At 50.6% G+C, this 22,640-nt stretch overlaps 1 protein-coding gene across 1 annotated transcript in view; it reads right to left on the bottom strand.

The window, feature by feature from the left end:
• Positions 1 to 1,786: 1,786 nt before the first annotated feature.
• Ulk4 (unc-51 like kinase 4) overlaps positions 1,787 to 22,640 on the bottom strand; it is a 293,992-nt gene continuing 273,138 nt past the window's right edge. Inside the window, exons 36-37 of the mRNA XM_052186951.1 lie at positions 3,846 to 3,931; positions 1,787 to 2,107 (exon numbers count right to left, since the gene is read on the bottom strand). Of these exons, the coding sequence (XP_052042911.1) occupies positions 2,044 to 2,107; positions 3,846 to 3,931 (150 nt within the window). The 3' untranslated portion in view covers positions 1,787 to 2,043. The remainder of the gene's footprint in view (positions 2,108 to 3,845; positions 3,932 to 22,640) is intronic.

Here is a 22,640-nt window from a genome sequence, read left to right as displayed (position 1 = left end):
GTGCATAAATAGAAAAGCAGAGACCAGGCAGTTCAGTTCCTGACAGTTGGCTGGCCTTTGGAGCACATGCGGTCTTGAACACAGCCATCTGCAGAAACAAGTTGACTGCTGCCTGCTGCACAGGGTTCAGTAGGGTTTGGGTTCTGGGCCTGTTGCCTCCTTCACGTCCTCCACCACTGGGACCCCGAGCTGCAGCCTAGGCCAATGGTATGACCAGGAAAGTCAGAGGCCAGCATTTCTTTCCCTTCCTGTGTGACCTTTGGTGTGGTTGAGGCTGAGGTTCCCAGCTGAACCACCTGGGCTGCACCCATGGCAGCTATCAGGGAGATTCATTTGTACACTGTATTTTTCGGTGTCTGGGGAAGGGGTAAAGGCCATTTGTGAGCAGGCTGGGACAGGGCAGGGCGGGAGGCTTGTCCATCAGCTCTCTGCTGGACCAGAGCACAGGAATGCCGGCCCAGTGTCCCAGGGGTCTTGAGTGCATGCAGGAAACAAGATGGGCATATGTGAAGGGCTCTAGGGTGACCACCACAGCTACCTAGGTATCCTCGGGCAGCTGTGGCCTCTTATCGGCGTTTCCTGAGGGCAGTGCAACCAGCCCCTACTTTCAGGCTGTGGTTTAGGGCAAAGGCTGGAGCTGGGGGCTGCCAGTGGAAGGAAGGAAAGTAAGGCCTGGCCAGCGGCCTGCCTGGCCCTCTGCTTCTGTCTGTGTCTGCCGTGCTTAGTGGCAGCTGGAGTTAGGGAATGAGCATGCAGTGCAGGCAGGAGCCTGGGTCCGGACTGCCACCACCACACTCAGAGCCCAGAGCAGGGACCGACTAGGTGAGGAAGGGCGGAGGAGGAGCTGTGTTTGCCTCCTTCCCCTGACTAGCCAGTGCGCTCACCTATCAAGTTTCTACAGTAGTTTGTAAGCTTGGGGAGCAAGCCATATCATATATTGAGTGGGAGAAGCAGGGGATGGGAGGCCAGGGTGGTGGTGACTGCCAGGCCTAGCATCTAGCAAGACAGCAACCCTGCGTCACACCCCAGGCCCCTTGCCTGTAAACCACCTGACAGAATGTTCTGGAATGTTAAAGCCTTCCTGTTCTATGTTCTTCTGAAAAGGGAAGAGGAATGTCCCATTGTTTTGAAGCAGTTCCCAGCAAGATCCCAGAACCCAAGCACTGGTCAGAGAGGGGAGCTGAGACCTGAACCTGCTCCCTTAGATCACTCAGCCACGGCCTGGTGAGACACCACTCCTGGCTGTGTGAAATCCTTAGTGCTTCTGTGTTTTTACCTCATCCGAGTGCTGCAGTGGAGCCCTGAGCCATGCCAAGGAGCCTTGGAGGCAAGAGGCGGGCCTGGCCCAGGAAGCTGCACCATGCCTTTGGGCATGGGTGGCCGTTTCGTCGTGGGGCTAGATGGGAGCCCGCAGGCTCTCCAGATCACGTGTCAAGGCAGGGCTGCTGGTGACAGCAGGATCAGATCTTTGTTACTGAAGGGATCCGCTGCCTGCCTGCCTGCCCGCCCGGCCTGGGCTAGCTGCTTCTGGGCATGGCTCAAATGTGCACACCTCCTCCCCAGAGAAACACGAGCCAGAAACCTGGTCTGAAGCCCCGGGTTGGCTCGACCAGGCCTGACTTGTCACTTAGCACATGGCAGAGATTGGAAGGGATGAGGGGCAGTTGGGAGAAGCATCCCCACCCACAGCTGCGGGACTCTTGTGTGCACATGACTGACTTGCTATGCATGTGAGTTTCACCCAGGCCTCCCTAGGATTCTGGAATTCTCCGTCTTTGAAAAGTAAGTGGCCATGTAACACCAGAGGGAAGTGGGGCTTAGACAAGTCTGCTCCTTAGCTGCTGCTATGGGTTGCGGCTCAACCTGAGTAGAGGCCACTTGACCTCCACACGGGGAGGAGCGGGTTAGTCATTCCAGTCAGTGAGGGGGCTTGAGACATCAGGTTCTGGCCCATCGATTTTATTAGCTCCACTTGAGGCTGGTGAGAAAGGACCATGTGGGATCTGACCACTGCAGTGGGTGGGAGCCACAGGATGGCCTCATCTAATGCCCAACAGCCTGGAGGAGTTCCAGGGCCAAGGAAGCCACGACAGTATCGACCGGTGAGCTGTGGAAGAGCAAAGTGGTGGGTAACGTGTGGAGGTCAAACCTCCCCTTTAAGAGGGCAGGGCCATCTGAGCCCCATTACCAAAGTCCCCTGTTGGGCCAGTGCCTCTCAGCTGTACCTCAGCCTCAGGCCCTGGGCACCACCAGCCATCTGAGTCTGCCTATGCGGGCTAGTAGACAGGTGTAGCCAGCCTGCCCCAGCCCCTGGTTCCTAACCCTCTCAACCCTCTCCACCCACTCCAACCCCTTCCTGTTCTGTGCTGCTAGCCCCTGTCCACTGTGGGCCCTTGCCTCCATGCACTGTGGAGAATGCTGGGAGAATGCAAGTGGGCAATTAGGAGCTTAAAATAGAAACTTTGTTTTGTTTGAGACATACAGGAACAAAGAAAAGCGAGACACTGGACAACCCCTGAAGAGAAGGTTAGACCATGGGTGGCACCCTCAAAGGCAAGGAAATAACTGTTAGCACACAATCGGGTTAGCAGGTGGGTTAGCCCAGAAAAGCTGCAGTCTAGGGGACAGGGCTGCCACCCGGGGACAGTGCCATGCATTCCTGTTCTGTGCATCAAAGGCCCTGACGGGTGGTGGAATGTCTTTGAACTTGGCCTGCTTCTGGCAGAGTCCAGGCCAGGCCTGGGGCCACGTGGCCCACCAAAGCCCCAGAAGGACTGGCATGGATGGAAAGCCAGCCTCCTGGCAGGGCAGTCTGAGCAGAGAAGTGCCACCCACTCATCCGGCCTTTACAGGTGGGGACGTCAGAACAAACCCTGAGAGACCAGGCAAGGTCTGCCTGTGTCCTGGTTGTGGGCGGGAAGGTCACAACCTTGCAGAATGTTAAGCCTCGTTTGGACACGTCTGATCCAAATTTAAGTCAGCACAAAAATAAGCTACCTTTGGTCTCAAGGCAAACAGTCTCAGCAGGTGTGGAGACCCAGATGGCTGGCAGGAAGGGCTTTAGGGAAGGCTGACCACCTCCCTCTTCAGTGGTCCAGCCACCCTGAGCACTGGGCAGCACTGGTGGCTGTTCCTGGCCTCTGCCTCATGACATGGGTCCCAGCAGATGAGAAGCCAATCTCTTCCTAACCTCACAGACTGGACTTGAGCTGCTGCATAGATAGCATCAGCCTCCCAGGCCACAGCTGCAGCTTCCTTCAAATAGCTACCAAACTCCAGATACTGTGTCTGAAACCAAAGGACAGGGAATGCCAGGCACCAGTGAAGGCTGGGCTCCCCTTAGAAGTGGCTCTTTCCCAGGGTGAGGGATGCAGGGACCAGAGCCATCGCCCTGGGTTCAACAAGCCTCACCCTAGCCAGAGCACAGTGCTGAACTGACTGGTGGGGTTGTCGGCCCTGCTTTCCAGATTGGGTACCTGTCACTCCACCAAGTGTCATCATTGCTGAAATAACCACGTCTGCCTTCAGTGTGTATGCCATACTCCTGGGGTGACAGGCCAACCCTGGTCCATAGGTCTCCTAGATGTTCTCGACAGACTGTCCAGTGAGGGCGGGAGGTGAAGTTGTCCACACTGTCAGCTGCTGGGTGTTAGATCCCATACGGAAGGCAGCCTGGTGACTCCCACAGCCTTCCACCCTCAGGCGCATGCTCCTTCCCCCAGTGGGAGGAGCCCGATTCTGTAGTGACAGGTCACAAGATATTGGCCCATCCGTGAGGATGCAGGCGGTGGGGCGAGAATGGGTGAGAGCATTTGCTGGCCGGAGCACCCACTCGCTCCTCTTACCTGTGAGCTGGAGCCAGGCGCTCCAGGGCCTGCAGCAGGCTGCCTGTGTTCCTGAGGCTTTCCAGGAGCTTCTCATTGGACGTGACCTGAAACGCGAGAAGGCAGCTTCAGTTGGCCCATCCCTGACGTGTCGCTGTTAGGTGAGGGTCAGGCACACACAGTGTCCATAATCATTTTCTTTGCAAGGTGCACATTTAGTTTGTTCTAGGTAACATTGTGGGGGATAATGAGCCCCACAAAGTCTGGCGGCCTTGCTCCTGTCCTTGGGAAGCTGATGCCGGCTGGCCTCAGGTCACCACTACTACTCAAGAATTCCATGCCTTTCCACTCGATCATAGCAACTAAGGCAGGAGTAGTGTCCCTCGTTTCCAGGATGAACCTGAGGACGTGGGGCTGCATGGATCCTAAGCTATACATGGCTGGGTCTGCACCTCCACTGAGACCCTCTTCCTCTTCCTCTTCCTGGTGTGCTGGAAACCAGCTGTCAGTTTGACTGCCATTAACCATCATCACTTACAGAACTGCACTTGAAGACGGCTGTCTGCAGTGGCAGTGTGGCTCCTGGTGGTGAGAGTAAGCACAAACTCTCGGCCTGCATGACTGTCTAGACCCATTCATCGCTTGCCATGGCCGGTGGGGGTGGGGGTGGGGCAGACTGCAGACACTTGTGATACATGCAGAGGGGTTACACACAGGCTGTGCTTCAGGAAGTTGCCCCATAAGCTGCTCAGGAAACTACAGGGACCACTAAGTGCCCAAGAGAGTGGACCATGATACCAGCCTTTGCGGCCGACATGAGCACGGGTGTAAAGGAAGAGGAACGTGGACCACTTTGCCCCAGGACGCTGCACGCCACCTTAGAGGACCTGCTTTCCGCAGTGTGCCCTAACTGGTCAGAGTGCTGAGGATAGTGAGTCTTACTCAGTCCGTCCACACTCGAGGTTCAGGGGGTGTCTTGGAAGAGGAGGCAGAGAGAACGTAAGGACGAGGGTGGAGAGGCTGTGACATGCTGTCTTTAGGACATGACACTGCACTCATCAATTCTTAGCAGTTGTCACCTGGGTAAGGACAAAGCAGAGAGGGGAGGTGTTCCCAGGACTCCATAGAGAGAGGGGAGGTGCTCGTAGGGCTCCATAGAGAGGTGAGGTGCTCCCAGGGCTCCATAGAGAGGGGAGATGCTCCCATGGCTCCATAGAGAGGGGATGTGCTCCCAGGGCTCCATAGAGAAAGGGGAGGTGCTCCCAGGGCTTCATAGAGAGGGGAGGTGCTCCCAGGGCTTCATAGAGAGGGGAGGTGCTCCCATGGCTCCATAGAGAGGGGATGTGCTCCCAGGGCTCCATAGAGAAAGGGGAGGTGCTCCCAGGGCTTCATAGAGAGGGGAGGTGCTCCCAGGGCTTCATAGAGAGAGGGGAGGTGCTCCCAGGACTCCATAGAGAGGGGAGGTGCTCCCAGGGCTTCATAGAGAGGGGAGGTGCTCCCATAGCTCCATAGAGAGGGGAGGTGCTCCCAGGGTTCCATAGAGAGAGGGGAGGTGCTCCCATGGTTCCATAGAGAGAGGGGAGGTGCTCCCAGGGCTCCATAGAAAGTGGAGGTGCTCCCATGGCTCCATAGAGAGGGGAGGTGCTCCCAGGGCTCCATAGAGAGAGGGGAGGTGCTCCCAGGGTTCCATAGAGAGGGGAGGTGCTCCCAGGGCTCCATAGAGAGAGGGGAGGTGCTCCCAGGGTTCCATAGAGAGAGGGGAGGTGATGGCTGCTATGGGAGGGAGAAACATTCTTTGTGTCCCATGAACCAGTGGATAACCGTTCACCTGAGCACTAACTAATACCTAAGGACAGCACTAACTTGACCTAATGGTTTTTTTAAAGTTTAGAGTTGGGCAAGGGGCCATGCTGGGGGGCTGTGGGAGAACTGGGTGGAGGTGGAAGTGAATGTCGTATTTATTGTATGCATGTATGAAATTCTCAATAAAGAACAGTACAATTCTCTTACGCAAACTGAAAACTTACTGAAAACAATGAGACTTGGGGCACTCCTGGACTTTAACAGCCGCTGCTGACTTGTAAGGAGGAGTACATTAGACATTACAGCTTTGGAAAGTTCCAGAGCTGCTGGGTTCCATAGAAGTGCACATGCCATCTATTCTGTCTCCCTTAGCACAGATGCCAACCCCAGGCCGGATGTATGGCCTGCTCTCAAGCATGCTGTCCAGGCAAGAACAGCAGCAGGCCTGGACAGAAGGCCACAAACACCTGAGCTGCAGTCTGTCTGCCTCTGCTCAAAGGCCCAGCTCCAGGAGTCTACACAGAGCAGTGCATAGAGATGTCCAGGAGATGTGGGGAGCGTACAGGGTTTCCTACTCCTTAGCTTCCCTGCTGGTGTGCCCAAAGCCTCAGGCCCATGGCCCCTTAGTGGTGGTGACAGCAGCTATTAATTGGAGCTGCAGTTGAAACTCCTTCTGCTCTAATAGTGTTGGCTTCTGACAAGGAGCTTCACAACAGACAGAAAATGGGAGACCTAGGAAGACGGTCCTGAGGTGATACTAATCTGGGAGGGCCTTGGGAATGCAAACCCACAGAACCATGCCCGCATGCCTGGGCTCTACTCGCCCCACCTCACTGTAGAAACATGGCAGACTAAAGACCTTGAAGTCTCAGACCCCCAACCTGGGCCCCCGGGGCAGGGACACACCAGGTAGAGTCACACAGTGCTTGGGAACCTTTGACCCAGGTCTGAAGCACGAGTCTCAACTTAGGCCTGAATCTACAGAGCAATTTCAGCTGCTAGAACAAAAATATTAGTGTTTCCAACCAGATAGAACTGCATAACAACCAGGATGAAATGTGAAATTAGCATGCAAACAAATATCCAAGAACATCTAAAACTGACCCCTCTGTCCAAAACCGAGCTGTCAACCATTGACACTCTAGAAGTAGGATAAGAGGGAACCAATGGAGGCAGAGAACGGAGTCCCACAGGTGGTCACACATGATAATAAATATTTTATTTAAATGAAAGAATAGAACAACACAACAGGATTGGCTCAACAGCAAACTGAAAGGTCAGAGAAGTTGAACTGAGCATCAGCTGGACACAGGAGACAACTCCACATGAGCAGGGAGTGTCGCCATGACAGCTTTGTGCTGCTGGAGCTGCAGAGAGGATGGAGAAAGAGCGTGTGCAAACGTGAGAAATCATAGCCGCGGCTGTCTAGATGTGTGCAATGAGACACTTCCCCAGGTCACACCCAGATACCCATGACCGAGCCAGGCATGTGGCAATGGCCTGGTATCACAGCACTTGGGAGGCACAGACAGAAGGATGAGGACTTCAAGGTCAGCCTGGGCTACCAGAGGGCCTGCATCAGAACAAAGCAGGCCTGTGTTCCCAGGCGCTGGTGCCTCTGCAGGCCGGAAGATTGCGTTGGGCCTCCTGGAATTGACATTTCAGGTGGCTCTTCAGCCAGCCATCCTGGGTGCTGGGGACTGAATGCCAGCCCTCTGGGAGAGAACAGAGGACTCTTAACCATTGAGTCATTTCTCCAGCCTTCTTTGCAAAGTATTTTATAATCTCAGTGCTACCACTAAAGCTGGCAAAGAGAAAATAAACAACATACAGGCCCCACAAGTTCAGCTGTGCTCCCAGGCCAGGCCAGTACCAGGAACCCAGATAAGACCTAGCCTATTCCCATCAACTCCCTTTGAAGCACACCCAACAGCCATCAACTGCACCCCATTATCTGGGCTACATATTCTGACCCACAACTTGAACAAAAGACCTCTGCCTTTCTAGAAGTAACACAGGTTCTCGGAACCCCAGAGGCAATGTTGGTACCCCAAATCCCAAAATTAACACAGGCCACAAAAAAAAAAAAAAATCCAGCAAAGACACCCTATTAGACCTGAAGACTCACTGGTCACCAGAATCCCAGACCAGAAGACCAGAAAAGAAACAAAACTAAGGGGGGAGGGCATCCAAACAACAACAACAAAAAATCCACCCATCTAATAAAGATAAACTCAGAAGTCAGCACCTACCCTATAATAACCCCAAACCCAGAGGACTAGAGCAAAAGAATCCAATGGCCAGGGCAGTATGGCACCCCCAGAGCTCAGCTACCTTACCACAGCAAGCCCTGAATATTCCAACACTGCTGAAACGCAGGGAAATGATCTGAAATCCAATCTTATGAAGATGATAGATGATAAAGAGGAAATGAAGAAATCCCTTAAAGAAGTACAGGAAAATATGATCAAACAAGTGAGGGAAATGAATAAAACTATTCAAGACCTGAAAATGGGGGGGGGGGGGGGGCAATAAAGAAACCACAAACTGCAGGAATCCTGGCGAGGGAAAACCCAGGGAAGAGAACGGAACGACAGATGCAAGCATCACCAACAGCATACAGGAGATGGAAGAGTCTGAGGCACAGAAGGAATTGATAGACCAGTGAAAGAAAATGTTAAATGTACTGACACAAAACATCTAGGAAATCCAGAACACTGAAAAGACCAAACTAAGAGAAGATTCCCAGCTCAAAGGACCAGCAAAATCATAGAGGAAAAATTTCCTAACCTAAATAAAGTAATACCTGTAAGCTTACAAGAAGCTTACAGAACACAAAATAGGTTGGACCAGAAAAGAACATCCCCTTGCCACATAATAATCAAAATTAAATATTCAACAAAGAAAGAATACTAAAGGTTGCAAGAGAATAGGCCAAGTAACATATAAAGTCAGACTATTAGAATTATACCCAACTCCTCAACAGAGACTCTAAAAGCCAGAAGAGACTGTTGCAAACTCTAAGACACCACAAATGCCAGCCCAGGCTACTATACATTTCAATCTCCATAGAGGGAAAAACAAGATGCTCCACGACAAAACCAAATTTAAACACACACACACACACACACACACACACACACACACATACACATACCACACACACACACATACACATACCACACACACTTATTACCAACACACACACATACCACATATACCACACACACATATTACCAAAATACACACACACACACACACACACACACACCAACCAGTAATTAACAATCATTGGTCATTATAACTCTCAATATCAGTGGACTAAATTCCCTAATGAAAGGACACAGGCTAACAGAATGGATGCAAAAACAGAATCCATCCTTCATACAAGAAATACACCTTGACATCAAAGAGAGACACTACCTCGATGTCAAGGGCTGGAAAAAGATGTTTCAAGCAAATGAACCCAAGAAGCAAGCGGCTATAGTCATTCTAATATCTAACAAAATAGACTTTCAACCAAAATTAATCAAAAGAGATGAGGAAGGATACTTCATACTTATCAAGAGAAAATCTGAGAGGACATCTCAATTCTGAATATCTATGCCCCAAATGCAAGGGCACCCACAGTCGTACAAGAAATATTATTGAAGCTTAAATCATACATCAAACCCACACATTAAGAGTGGGAGACTTCAGCATCCCACTCCTACCACCGCCTGACCATGGATAGGTCATCCAGACAGAAATAAACAGAGAAATAATGGAGCTGACAGACATCATGACTCAGATGGACCTAACAGATATCTACAGAACATTTCACCCAAACACAAAAGAATATATCTTCTCAGAACTTCAGGGAACATTCTCCAAAACTGATGATATACTCAGTCACAAAGCAAATCTCTGCAGATGCAAGAAAACAGAAGGAAATAACCCCCTGCACCTTATCAGACCTCCACTAATTAAACCTGGACATAGACAGCAACAGAAACACCAGAAAGCCCACAGACTCATGGCAACTGAACAACTCTACTCAATGATCACTGGGTCAAGGAAGAAATAAAGAAATTAAAGAAAGACTTTCTAGAATTCAATGAAAATGAATATACAATATACCCAAACTTATGGTACACAATGAAAGCAGTGCTAAGTGGGAAGTTTATAGCATTACATGTTTACATAAAGAAATTAGTGAGATCTCTCTCTCTCTTTTTTTTTTTTTTTTTTTTTTTTTGAGACAGGGTTTCTCTGTGTAGCCCTGGCTGTCCTGGAACTCACTCTGTAGACCAGGCCAGCCTCAAACTCAGAAATCGGCCTGCCTCTGCCTCCCAAGTGCTGGGATTACAGGTGTGCGCCACCACCGCCCAGCAGCGAGATCTCATTCTAGTGATTTAATAGCACACCTGAAAGCCCAAGAACAAAATGAGCCCAAGAGGAGCAGACGAGAGCGAAAATTAAACTCAGGGCTGAAATCAACAAAATTGAAACAAAGAGAACAAGACAAAGAACTAACAGAAAATCCTGAGTTGGTTTTTTGAGAAAAATTAAAAGGATAGATGAAACTTTAGCCAACTTAACTAAATGGCAGAGAGAATATCCAAATTAACAAGTTAGAAATGAAAAAAGGCGCATAACAACAGACACCAAGGACACCCAAATAAGACTGAAGTCACTAAGTCTTACTTCAGACACCTATATTCCACAAAACTGGAAAATCTAAAAGAAATTTTGTGGCGAACAGGTGTTTGAAAAAAGATGTAATGATTCTTTAGATTTCCTAGTGTCTGTTGTTTTTCCTCTTATTAAAGTTAAAATGGAGATCATATAAACAACTCAAATAGGCCTGTATCTCCTAAGGAAAGAGAAGCAGTCATTGAATGTCTCCCACCAACAACAAAAGGAGCCCAGGGTCAGAAGTTTTTAAAGCCCAATAGCTCAGGCACTAAGATTAGCACTTAGTAAATGGGACCTCATGAAACTGAAAAGCTTCTGTAGGAAAAGTATATCGTCAACAGGACAACATAGCAGCCTACAGAATGGAGAAAGATCTTCACCAATTCCACATCCAACAGAAGGCTGATATCCAAACTATATAAAGAACTCAAGAAAGTAGACATCAACAAAACAACTCAATTTAAAAATGGGGCAGAGATCTAAACACAGGATTTTTTTTTTATTTGGTTTTTTGAGACAGGGTTTCTCTGTGTAGCCCCCGGCTGTCCTCAAACTCACTCTATAGACAACGCTGGCCTCGAACTTAGAAATTCTCCTGCCTCTGCCTCCCAAGTGCTGGTATAAAGGCATGTGTCACCACTGAAAATTCTTGACAGGAATCTCTAATGTCAGAGAAGCACTTAAAGAAATGCTCAACGTCCTCAGCCATCAGGGAAATGCAAATCAAAACAACTCTGAGATTCCATCTCATACCTATCAGAATGACTAAGATCAAAAACTCAGTTGACAGCACATGCTGGTGAGGATGTGGAGCAAGGGGAATGCTCCTCCATTGCTGGTGGGAGTGCAATGGGAGTACAGCCACTTTGGAAATCAATTTGGCAGTTTCTCAGAAGACTAGGAATAGTTCTACCTCAAGACCCAGCTATACTGGGCACATACCCAAAAGATACTCCACCATCCCACAAGGACACTTGTTCAATTATGTTCACAGCATCTTTATTCATAATAGCCAGTAACTGGAAACAACCTAGATATCTCTCAACCAAAGAACAGATAAAGAAAATGTGGAATATTTACACAGTGGAATATTACTCAGTTGTTAAAAACAATGACATCATGAGATTTGCAGACAAATGGATGGAACTAGACACAATCATCCTGAAGATACAGGATGACAAACATGATATATATTCACTTATAAATGGGTATTAGTCATAAAGTACAGGACAACCATGCTACAATCCACAGAGCAAAGATGGTAAGTAACAAGGAGGGCTCGAGGGGTGACACGTGAATCTCACTGAGAAGGGGAAATAGAACAGACATTGTAGGTAGACCAGGGGAAGGAACTGGACAGAAGTGGGGGTGGGAATGGTAACAGGACAGATGAGGTGGGGGGAGGACAGAGGGAGAGTACTGGGAGAGACAGCTGGAAAGGGGAGGGGGCATCTCTGGGACAAGCTAGAAACCTAGGGCAATGGAAACTCCCAGGAATCTGAGGGTGGTCCTAGGTAAGGCTCCTAGCAATGGGCAGTGCGGCCATCTCTGTAACCAGGCAGGACTCCCAGTGGTAGGACTGGGAACCTAACCCAACCACAAACCCTTCAACCTGCAATTTGTCCTGCCTACAAGATGTGCAGGGGTAAAGATGCAGCAGAAATTGAGGGCATGGCCAACCAATGACTGGTCCAGCGTGAGACCCTCGCCATGAGAGGGAGCCCACGCCACGAGGCAGAGCCCACCCTGACACTCTTATGACACTCTGCTGTACTTGCAGACAGGAGCCTAGCATAACGGTCATCAGAGAGGCTTCACCCAGCAACTGATGGAAACAGATGCTGAGAGCCACAGCCAGACATTAGGCGGGGTTTGGGGGACTCTTTCTTCAAAGAGGGGGAGGAAAGATTGAAGGAGACAGAGGGGTCAAGGGCTCCAGGAGAAAACCCACAGAACCAACTCACCTGGGCACAATGGCTGCTCATAGAGACTGAACCGACAACCAGAGAACATGCAGGGGACAGACCTAGGTCCTCTGCACGGATGTTACAGGTTTGTAGCTTGGCCTTCATGTAAGGTTCCTAATAGTAGGAGCAGAGGCCGACTCTGACTGCACTGCCTGCCTTGGGAACCCTTTCCTCTTGCTGGGCTGCCTCGTCTTGCATCCATAGAAGATGTGCCAAGCTGGCTGATATCCATGGGAGACCTAATTCCCTTTTTCCAAAGAAAGAGGGGAGAGGACTGCACAGGGTGGTGCAGGGAAGGGAAGGACTGGGGGGAGAGGAGGGAGAGGAAACTGGGTCAGGATGTAAAGTTAATTAATTAATTAATAAATAATTAAAGGGGGTGCAGCACCATTCCATGCTGGGGTCCCAGGCCAAGTAAGATGGAGAAAATGAGCCAGCGCTCGCATCATCCCTCTGCTTCCTGGATGTGACGCAGCCAGCGACCTCAGGTCGCGGCCACCATGCCTTCCCTACCATGAACCATGACCCGGAACACACCCTTTCTCCCTTACAAAAACAAACAGAAGACGTAACAGATCGGCTGAGGCGCACACCACTCTGGGCAAAAGGCGGCTGGAGAAGAGCTAGTGGGGGCATGGGGATAAACACGCCCGTGAGAAGGCGAGCTGCGGTCAGAACCCCAGAGCCAACGACACAGCAACAAGCCGACTGCTAAGTGAGTTTTAAAATAACCCAGCAACATATCACCGTGCCAGCATCCGAAAAGTTGAATAAAATTATGATGGAATTCTGGGAAGAATTTCTGCAGATAGATGACTAACTGGAAGGGAACCTGGGGAAGCATAATAAAGTCTGCTTCTACCCAGCTATGTGTGTGTGCACGCACATGCGTGTGCGTGTGTGCATGTGTGTGCATGTGCATGTGCGTGTGTGAAGCCGAGGCACTAGAGCATCCCTGACAGGCCCGGGCAGTGCCAAGAGACAGGATGCACCAGAGGTAGCCCAGGTGCTCTGCGACACTTGTTCCAGACACACACATCACACAGGAGGATTATTTCTAATTCTTTGGGCTTCAGATCTCTCAGGTACAAGTAAAAACAAGCAAGTAACTATGACAACTCTACTTCACAGAGTTCAATTTCAAAAACAGATCTTGCCATTCAGTCCTTTCGCCGGCCTCTTACACGCTCTCGTCTTCTCAGCTGTGTTTTTATGTGTCTTCAAAGCAGTTTCTCTTGAATGCTTCTCAAGATGTGGTCACCCTCCATCTGCCATCTGTCGCCAGGGCAGAATCTGAGGAGAGCCACCTGGTGTGATGGCATGGGCCAGTCCCTCTCCTGCCTTCTATCCTGTGTTATGGGGTGCATCCTGGGTCTCCCCAGAAGTGTCTCTGGCAGCTGTGAAGGTCACACCTTGTGGTAGCCCACACTGCTCCATGTGAGGCTCCTGTGTGCCTCGTGACCTCCACAGGATGCTGACTGAGGGCCTCTCGGATGGACGGAGATTTTTCACAGTCTTGATGAGCTGCACTGGGAGCAGGGGACATGGGAGGCTCCACTGAGTTCATTTAGAGCTTTATCTTCCTCACAAAAGCATGTGAGGCCCCTAAACAAGGAAATGAGCTGAAAGAAATCTGGAGGTGCCCCAAAAAGTGAATCACCCATGTCTGCATGAGGACTCTGGCTGTGAAGAGACAGCATGACCATGGCAGCTCTGACAAAGGAAAGCATTTCACTGGGGTTGCTTTATAGCTGCAGAGGTTGGTCCATTATCATCATGGTGGACAGCATGGTGGAGTGCAGGCAGACATTGTACTGGAGAAGTAGCTAAGAGTTCTACATCCTGACTGATCTGCAGGCAGCAGGAAGAGACGAACCACTGGGCCTGGCTTGAGTGTTTCAAACTCAAAAGCCCACCCCCAGTGACAGACTTCCTCTCAGAAGGCCATGCCTATTCCTACAAGGCCACCCTTCCTAATGCCACCCTGAAGCATTCCAAATAGATGGGTTGTGGGGCCATTCTTATTCAAAGCACCACAACCTGTTCAGCATGTGGACAAAAGAGGAAAGAGTAAACAGACGGTTCTCAAAAGAAGACATGCACACAGCCAATACAACATCTCCAGGCTCTCAGTCATCAGAGAAATGAAAATCAAAGCGACACCAGGATTCCCTCTCACCCCAAACAGAACGGCAAGAAAATAGGCAAGGGCTGCGGAGACTGGAGCACTGGCTGCCTTTCCAGAGGACCCAGGTTTGATTCCTAGCAACCAGATGGCAAGTTCCAAGGGACTTTGAACCTAAGTTCCAGGGGACCTGATACCATCATCTGGCCTCTATGGGAACTGCACACACGCACGCACGCACACACAGACTGCTCTTAGACATAAATTCAAATTTAAGAAGAAAAAGAACAAGGTATGGGAAGAGGAAATTTAAACTCTCCTGTTGGGAACGTAGAGTGGGTGTCAGCACAGAGGTTCCGCGTGGCCCTGAAAAGAGAACCAGGGCGTGTATGTACATGTGTATATATGAGTGCATGTGTAATGCATGTGTATGTACATGTGTATATATGGGTATATGGGGAGGGCAAGGAGGAGACTTGGAGGGAGAGAGTAACCTAGTAGCCTCTTCTCCCTGGACTTGCCTGCTGGGGGAGGGGAGCTGAGTGGAGCTACACCAGGTCATCAGATCCTGCGTGACCGTGCTTACTGCTGTTGTTGAAGCTGCCAGGAAATGGACCGGCCCAGACGGCTGCACGGAAGATGACACAATGGGGTTGTGCTCAGGCTGAGAGGAAGGAGGAGAGGATAAAGATGCAGGAGTGTGGGCAGAGAGCTCATCATCTTGAGTGAAATAAGTTGGCCTCAGAAAGACAGCTATGGAGCTTTCTCCCATTTGTGGGATCTGACATGAAGGCAGAACTGGAGCCCTGAGAGGAGGGAGGGTAAGAGGTCAGTAAAGCTCAAGACAGTGGCTCCTAGCACTGGGACAAGGGACACAGCCCGACCCGGCATGTCTCTGCAGACCTGCTGCAGGCAGGAGGCTGGGAGAGTGGGCTCTGTTTCAGCTCTGATTCAGCATCAGCTAGTAATCTTCACTCTTCCTTCCCGCCTTCCCTTCCTCCTCCTGGCCTCTCCTGGCTTCCCCACTCAGCCTAACTGGACTCCTGCTTCTCTGTCAGGTCTGCACTGTATCTGCTCGACCAGAAGCCATAGACGGCAAGATGGGGGCCTCAATGTTTTTCTTTCTACCCATAAGATACAATTATTTTTTAGATGAAATTTATCCACAGTTGCTTCCTCCTTTACTTGAGGCTGACCAGGTCTCCCAACTCTCCACAGGTCAGGTAAAAATGCCCTTATTGCTTAGAAGCTGTTCATAGTTACATCTGTTTCCAGCCAGTAAATCCAGTAGGTTTGAAATGTTGAATGTAGAGAGCTGGTTTGGGAAACCTTTTAGACCTGAAGGAACTATCTACAATAGATGGCCCAAAGTATGAAGGAACGGGTTTATTTGGCAAGAAATGAGAGTCGTGGACCTCTTGTGGGATTAGGCATAGACTAGAGCCTACCCAGAGAAAGTTCTAGTGAGATACATGGTCAAGGTGCACATTTGCCAAGAGACTACACTAAGTGCTTAGAGACTAAAGCAAGGGTCTCCACAGTGACAGCAGGTGACCGTGGGATGTGGCTGGAGTAATTCCTGCCCAGAGAGAATGTTCCAGGTATTAGCTGTCATTGACCTGGCAAGTGTGAGGACTTGGCTCTGAAGAAGTAAGGCACTACTGGGTAGACACTGTATACTTGGGCCAGAGTATCGTAGCAAGCTGGCCCCATGACAGTGAAGGGATTATTTCTGTGCTCAGAGTCAAGGGGATATGTGTGAATATGAGTATGAATATGTCTGTTTGTGTATGTATATATGCATATATGTATGTATGTATCTGTGTAAGTGTACATATATATATGCATGTGTACATATGAGTGCATGTGTAATGCATGTGTATGTACATGTGTATATATGGGTATATGGGAAGGGCAAGGAGGAGACTTGGAGGAGAGAGAGTAACCTAGTAGCCGCTTCTCCCTGGACTTGCCTGCTGGGGAAGGGGAGCTGAGCGGAGCTACACCAGGTCATCAGGCTAAGTTAACCGCGAAGCCTCCTCTGTTCAGCTCACCACTTTACAAAGGAGAAGACTACACAGTGTTGGCCACGTAGTGGTTCTGTGCTGTTTGACCACTGTGTGTAATGGCAGTGAGGAAGTCCTTACAGAGCCCCAGTTATGATGTGAGTCCCTACACGCAAGGCAGGGACTTGATATCCTGCCTTGATGTGCTGGGACGTAATCACTCACAGGGACTTTGCAGCAAGGATGAGAGGCCAAGATTGAGGCTCCAGTAAGTTCTCAAGTCCAAGGCCCTCAGTGTATCAGAGATGGGCAGGAAGGACGCAGCGCATGGGTGAGGCGGGCCGTGTGAACAGACCTCCAGGGGTGCTAATGTCAACAGGACTCTGAGGTCAGAGTGACTTTGTATGCAGACATGGATATGACTGGGTGAAGTCACTGTGGTAATTTGAGAGAAATGGCCCTATAGGCTCACAGGCTGGCACTCTTAGGAGGTCTGGCCTTGTCGGAGCCCATTTTAGGAGCATGCTTTGAGGTCTTGGAAGCTCAGGCCGGGCTTAGCGCTTCACTGTCTCTTCTTGATGCCTGCCAGTCCAGAAGCAGAACTCTCAGCTGCCTGTCCAGCACCGTGGCTGCCTGCATGTCTCCCACCACGACGGTGATGGACTAAACCTCTGAAATTAAGCCAGCCCCAATCAAATGCTTTCCTTCGTAAGACTTGCTTGCGGCGGTGATGGTTTCTTTATAGCAATAGAGCACTGACTAAGACATCAGCAAATATCTTGTAGCCTTTTGTCTTCTGGGGTTAAACAGGGGGTGGGGGAAAGCAAATCTGAGTCCTTCATGGTATAGGAGCAGAACTCCAGTTCCATGACCCCCGAGCAGCCCTGTGCACCCTTCAGCTGAGGCTGGGGTGGTCCATGGGGCTTGCATGTGACCAACTACGCACACGCGTAGTTGTCCCAGATTTTGCCCAGATATTGACTCTGGGTAGAGGGGACATCAGGTAATTGACAATTTTCATAATCTTACCAATAGAATCACTACGTGAACATTTTGGTGAGTGACTCCTTCCCAGCACATCACAAAATTGTCGCCTCAGTGAGCTGTCAGCCTTCTGAGCCACATTACACAAGACAACTTCTGTGACAGGACAAGCAGTTGTGACCAGTGGGTTTTGCTCATTATTTGAGCAGAAACACCTTTGCTATCAGGAATGCATGGCATTCATGAGAGGAAGGGAGACAGAGAGGTCGATACAGGGTTTGGTCCCCAAACCTCTTGGAGGAGCCTAGATGCATGGAACTCTAAACATAGTTGGGGTTTTAAAACAGAATAGAAGTTCTTGGGCCAGAGGGACAGTGGAGGAGACCACAGTGACCACACTGGTGGCTGAGCCTGTGTCCTGCCCTTCTCAGCGTGGGTCAGGCCCCACCCTTGCTGAGGGAGGCAGGTGAGAAGCTGATGTAGGCCAGTGGGTAGGTGCACAGCCACAGGGAGCCAGAGGCAGCAACACATGGGCCCGGAAGAGGCCTGAATGCTTCTGGGGTGCTGCAGGCACCTCTGTGAGGCTCACCTTCACCTCAGGGACCTGCTCAGAAACTGCCTAGATACTTGGGCAGCCACCAAAATAGGAGCCAAGGAAGCCAGGAAGCCTATGGCGACTCGTGTCCCCTCTGGCACTGTTCTGTCCTCCAAATGTCACCTTAAATGTCTGTGTCTCTAAGGGGCATTGAAATTTCTTCCCATTAGCAAAACTTGGAAGAAATTAGAAAGGAAAATTGGAATTCAAGTATTTTTTGGTTTGCATGATTAAAGTTGTCAGGCACCAATTAGTCTGATTTGAGCTTGATTCTGACTACGGACGGCCGAAGCTCCCATGCTCCCTGTGATTTTGGTCAAGGGTCTTGATCAAGTGCTTACATACAGCCTCTTTGGAAATATCTGACAAATGACCCAAGTGAACCGCCCTTGTGGGAGACTTAACCTCCCGCCCTTAGCCAGTCCTGAGGACTTTCTTTGGGGTGTCTTTGAGGAAGGTCGTCTGCAGAAGAGGGGGTTTCCAGCTCAGAGCAACAGGGCTCCTGATTGAACATTCATCACAGGTGACTGAGGGAGACAAGGAACTATGGTGGGTGTGAGGCTCTGGAGGGTCACAGGGGTCAGTTGACAACACAGGAAAAGAGCTTCCTGAGAAAGGATTAAACTGGTCTCCGTATACACACTGTTAACTAAAGCAAGGCTTGGAGCCTCTGAGGAGCATCTCAGCCTCCACAATGATGTGGAGGCGCTGAACTGACCAGCGTCCTTTGACCTTTGCCTGCTGGTCCTCAAGGAGACCTGGCTGAAGAATAGTAGGGGTGGAGGAGGTGATGCTGGTGTCCCTGTCATGACTGGGCTTGGGATCTGGACTCAGGACCTGTGATCACCAGGTGATCTGTCAACCACATGTCCTCTTGGAGAGCATTAGACATGAACAGAACCGTACAAACTGTCCCGAGCTGAGTCTCCTCCAGTGGGCGGGGTCAAGGCTCTGGAGAAGCTCGGCTTTGTTGCACAGAGGGACTGGAATAGGGATGTGACAGACAGAAGCCCAGCTCTCTGACAGGAGGAAGGGGGGACTCCTTGGTCTAGGTGGGATACCCCGGAAGGTGGGGTGGCTGGCTATCTGTCCCATGATTCCTTCACATGTCTTAGTGGCATAGGGTTAATAAAGGTCAGCCTTCTCCAGCTGAGTGGGATCCTGAAGAACAGCCCCAGGCTCTGCCTGACTGAGCCACAGCTTGCTCTTGGCTTCAAATGCAAAGGCCATCTGAGAAGCCCCGGCTCCCACCAAAGGCGGCAGGACAGATTTCTGAGCACTTTGTATATCCCGCTTTGATTAACCTTTATACTGGTCAAACTCGCTATTTTTTTCTCTTTTGATGTCTAATTTGCAGTGAACCCCAACCTTTGTGTTTTCCATCTCAAACACTATAGTTTTTATTTCTGGAAGTTCTCATTTTAAAAGCATCTTGCATGGCTCTCCAGGCCTTTGGTACATTCACATGGCTACCTTGTCTGACCACTCTGAAGTCCGAGTTGGCTCTGGCTTGGTTTTCCTCCTTTCTGCATCTTTGATGACAACTTAGCTCCTGATGTTTCCCTTGCGTTGTCTGTCTGGGGGAGATGGCTGACTCACTGGAAACATTCTCTGGGGCCTTGCTGCTTCTCTGCTTTGCCGGGGTGTGGTCTACTTAACACCAGTCAACACTACAGGAGACCCGGCTCTGGGTGGGCACTTGGGCACGTTTCCTGTGACTGCATCCTATAGTCCCTCGCGTGCCACACGGTGTGCATGAGTCCTGCTCAGTGCTCAGTGGGTGGGAGTGGACTCTAAGCTTCCTGTCCACAGCTGTGTCCTGAGTCCTGACTGCCTTGGTGACTCTACTCTGCTCAGGGGCTCTGCTGCAGGCCAGGCCAGTTTCCCTTTGCCTGCTTGCTCACCTCTTGGGGGCCACTGGCTGTCACCGTCAGTGCCTAGTGTCATGTTAATTCCTCTACCCGCTCCACCACTCCTCTTGGCTATTTCAACAGGTAAGTCTCAGCTGTCCATGTCTCCCCTGTGATATGCTCCCCGTAGCTGAGACATGGGAGGGGTCAGGTCTTTGGCTCTATGAGCAGTCCACAGCTTATGGTATACTTTAATGCTACCCAGAAACACGCCACAGAGGCTGTGTTTTTCTTCCAGAGATAAGGGTTAATTAACTTCCCTAAAAGGCCTGAGGTCGGCTCCTGAAAGCACCCTCAGAATTCTGATTTAAATTATTCATGAGATCTTTGCCACCAACAAGTCCAAATTAATGTCAAGCCTTGGCCTAGAACTCACGGTTATAACAATGGTGGCCCAGAAGAGAAAAATATCATGACAAGCTCTGGTGGGCTGCTGGGAGTTATAATGAGCAGTGTGGTCATCTCCACCCTGGGCCTCTACTCGTGTGGTGGCAAAGAAAACAAAGGCTCATATGACAAGCCGCCCCTGTCACAGCCACATGCTTGGGTACCCTGGGCTCAGGGCTTTGCCTGCTAAGGATTCTGGGTAGGACTACGTGAATTTTTTGTAGGCTATGGTTGCTCCCCACATGGCCCCTTAGCTTGGCTAAGGGGCCCATCTTCCAGGGGAGCCAGAGCAAAGAGTAGTTGGGTAACCTGTGTGTGTGTGTGTGTGTGTGTGTGTGTGTGTGTGTGTGTGTGTGAGAAAGAGAGAGAGAGAGAGAGAGAGAGAGAGAGAGAGAGAGAGAGAGAGAGAGAGAGAGAGATCCTCACAGCCCACGGTGCTTGGCAGATGCCCTGGAAAGGCTCTTTATCAATCTCTGTACAGACCAAGAGGACAGTGTGGAGAGTCCTGCATGCAATCCCTGCCACCTCTCAAGGGTGGCACCTTGTTAGGGATTTGGTGGCAACATTTGCACGTGGATTTTGCTTTAAAAAGTATACGACCCACCACCCTGGAGGTTCAAGGCAGGCCATTAAGAATAGAGAAACAAACCATCAGATCAAAAGGACAACCTTTAAAGAACGCCCACAGGATCAAAGCCTCTCCTCACAGCTGGCTGCGGGGAGTGTCTGGCTGGCAGAGGCAGAAAGTATGTCTTTTGAGAAATACCCTTTTCAAAGAGAGAAGAGAACCCACCCCTAAAGAATGGCCGAGGGGCGGGCGGGGATGAAGGAGGGATGGCATCCGCAAACGTGCGGCTCTCGTCCTGACTAGCTGGGGCCTGCAGGTCAGATGCTCTGGTGTTCCAGGGAGCATCCGCTGGCTGGTGAGCCTGGTCAGACCCTTGCCTTACACGTGCAGGGAGGGGCCGAGGTGACCACAGATTGGCCATGCCCATCACTAAGACTGGCCCAGCTGCCACTGTGGGTACTGAGGAGCAGGTGGCTCCTGTGCAGTCCTGACTGGACCTGGACCTTGTCCAAGGCTGAATGCAGTGGCAGAGTAGGACATCAGCCCAGGGGAAGGAGACTCTGCACTGTTTCCTGAGACACTGCGTAGCCGGGATCCTTCTGCTGAGCCCCGTGGGCTGACTTGGGAGCCCCCCAGAGGAGAGGGGGTTCTGGAGATCTCCCCATGGACCTCAGGCTCTGCCCCAGTGGCTGGTCTCAGGCTGTGGTCTCTGTCCTCTGACCAGGTTAGGACCTTCTCAGCCTCAGGTTATTGGCGGGGCTGGGGGTACACTAGGCTTGTAATTTCTTTCCCAGGGCCTGGGGGAGTCCGTGATGCTTTAGGTCCCTTTGAAGGAAGCTCTTCACTTCAGAGCTGATCTCTGGTGGCTGTGCTTGTGTGGTCATCTCAGCACAGAGCTCTCACTATGTGTGCCTCATTTGGCTGAGGTGTATGTGTGTGTGTGTGTGTGTGTGTGTCGGAGGATGACAGATGGCGATTGCAGGTGACAGGTGGGTAAGGTCAAGGCTCACTGGTCTGAGGCTGACCTCTGAGCTTAGCAGCTCTTCTTCAAAATCAGACAGAAACCTCGTACCATAAAGTCAAATCCTACTTGGAAACAGCCAGTGTGGATAGGACTGAAGGCCCACAGGGCAGTTGCAATGGCTGTCACAAAGGTTCCCTTCCTGCACAAAGTGATCACAGAAATATAGAGTATGAGATCAACTCAACCAAGCAGAAACAGCCAGAGAGCAGCCGAGATGGGGCTCTGCACACGTCTTGCTGCTGACTGAAACTTGAGAGACTGACTTAAAGCTGGAATCCTGTCAAATCCTAGGAGACGATATCCTTCCTCGGACCTTGGTTTGTTGACCGTGTTGATGGGCCTGGCTGAATGCGGGGATCTTTCCATTTTCAGAGATAAGTGCCTAACAATGCCCCATAGGCAATGAGGGTGCATTACAGCCTGGGACCGCCTCCGGGCATTAATGCCTGTGTCATTGTGAGACCCCTGGAACTGGGTGTTCTTTGGGTCTCTGCTTTTCGGAAGTGGGGTAAGGACGTGGACTGACATCTCATGGATGAGGATGAGGCTGGCAGCTCAGTGAGCAAGGCCTGCATCTTTAGTCTGTCCGGGGCCCATACCAAGGCTGCACCCCTGCTGTCAGCTACAGCAGGGCCCCCAAAGTCCATCTAGGAGCAAACAGAGGAGGAGACAGGGCGCAGCAAGGGTCAAGATAGGGAAGGCATTTCTTCAGAGCCTGGGAAACACCCAAGGGTGCAGGCATAGTCATGGCTTAGGAGAAGGGAGGCTGG

The sequence above is a fragment of the Apodemus sylvaticus genome, chromosome 7 (assembly GCF_947179515.1).
Source record: "Apodemus sylvaticus chromosome 7, mApoSyl1.1, whole genome shotgun sequence".
Lineage (NCBI taxonomy): Eukaryota > Metazoa > Chordata > Mammalia > Rodentia > Muridae > Apodemus > Apodemus sylvaticus.
The sequence above is the reverse complement of the archived record's forward strand: the minus strand, read 5'-3'. Positions and strand labels throughout refer to the sequence as shown.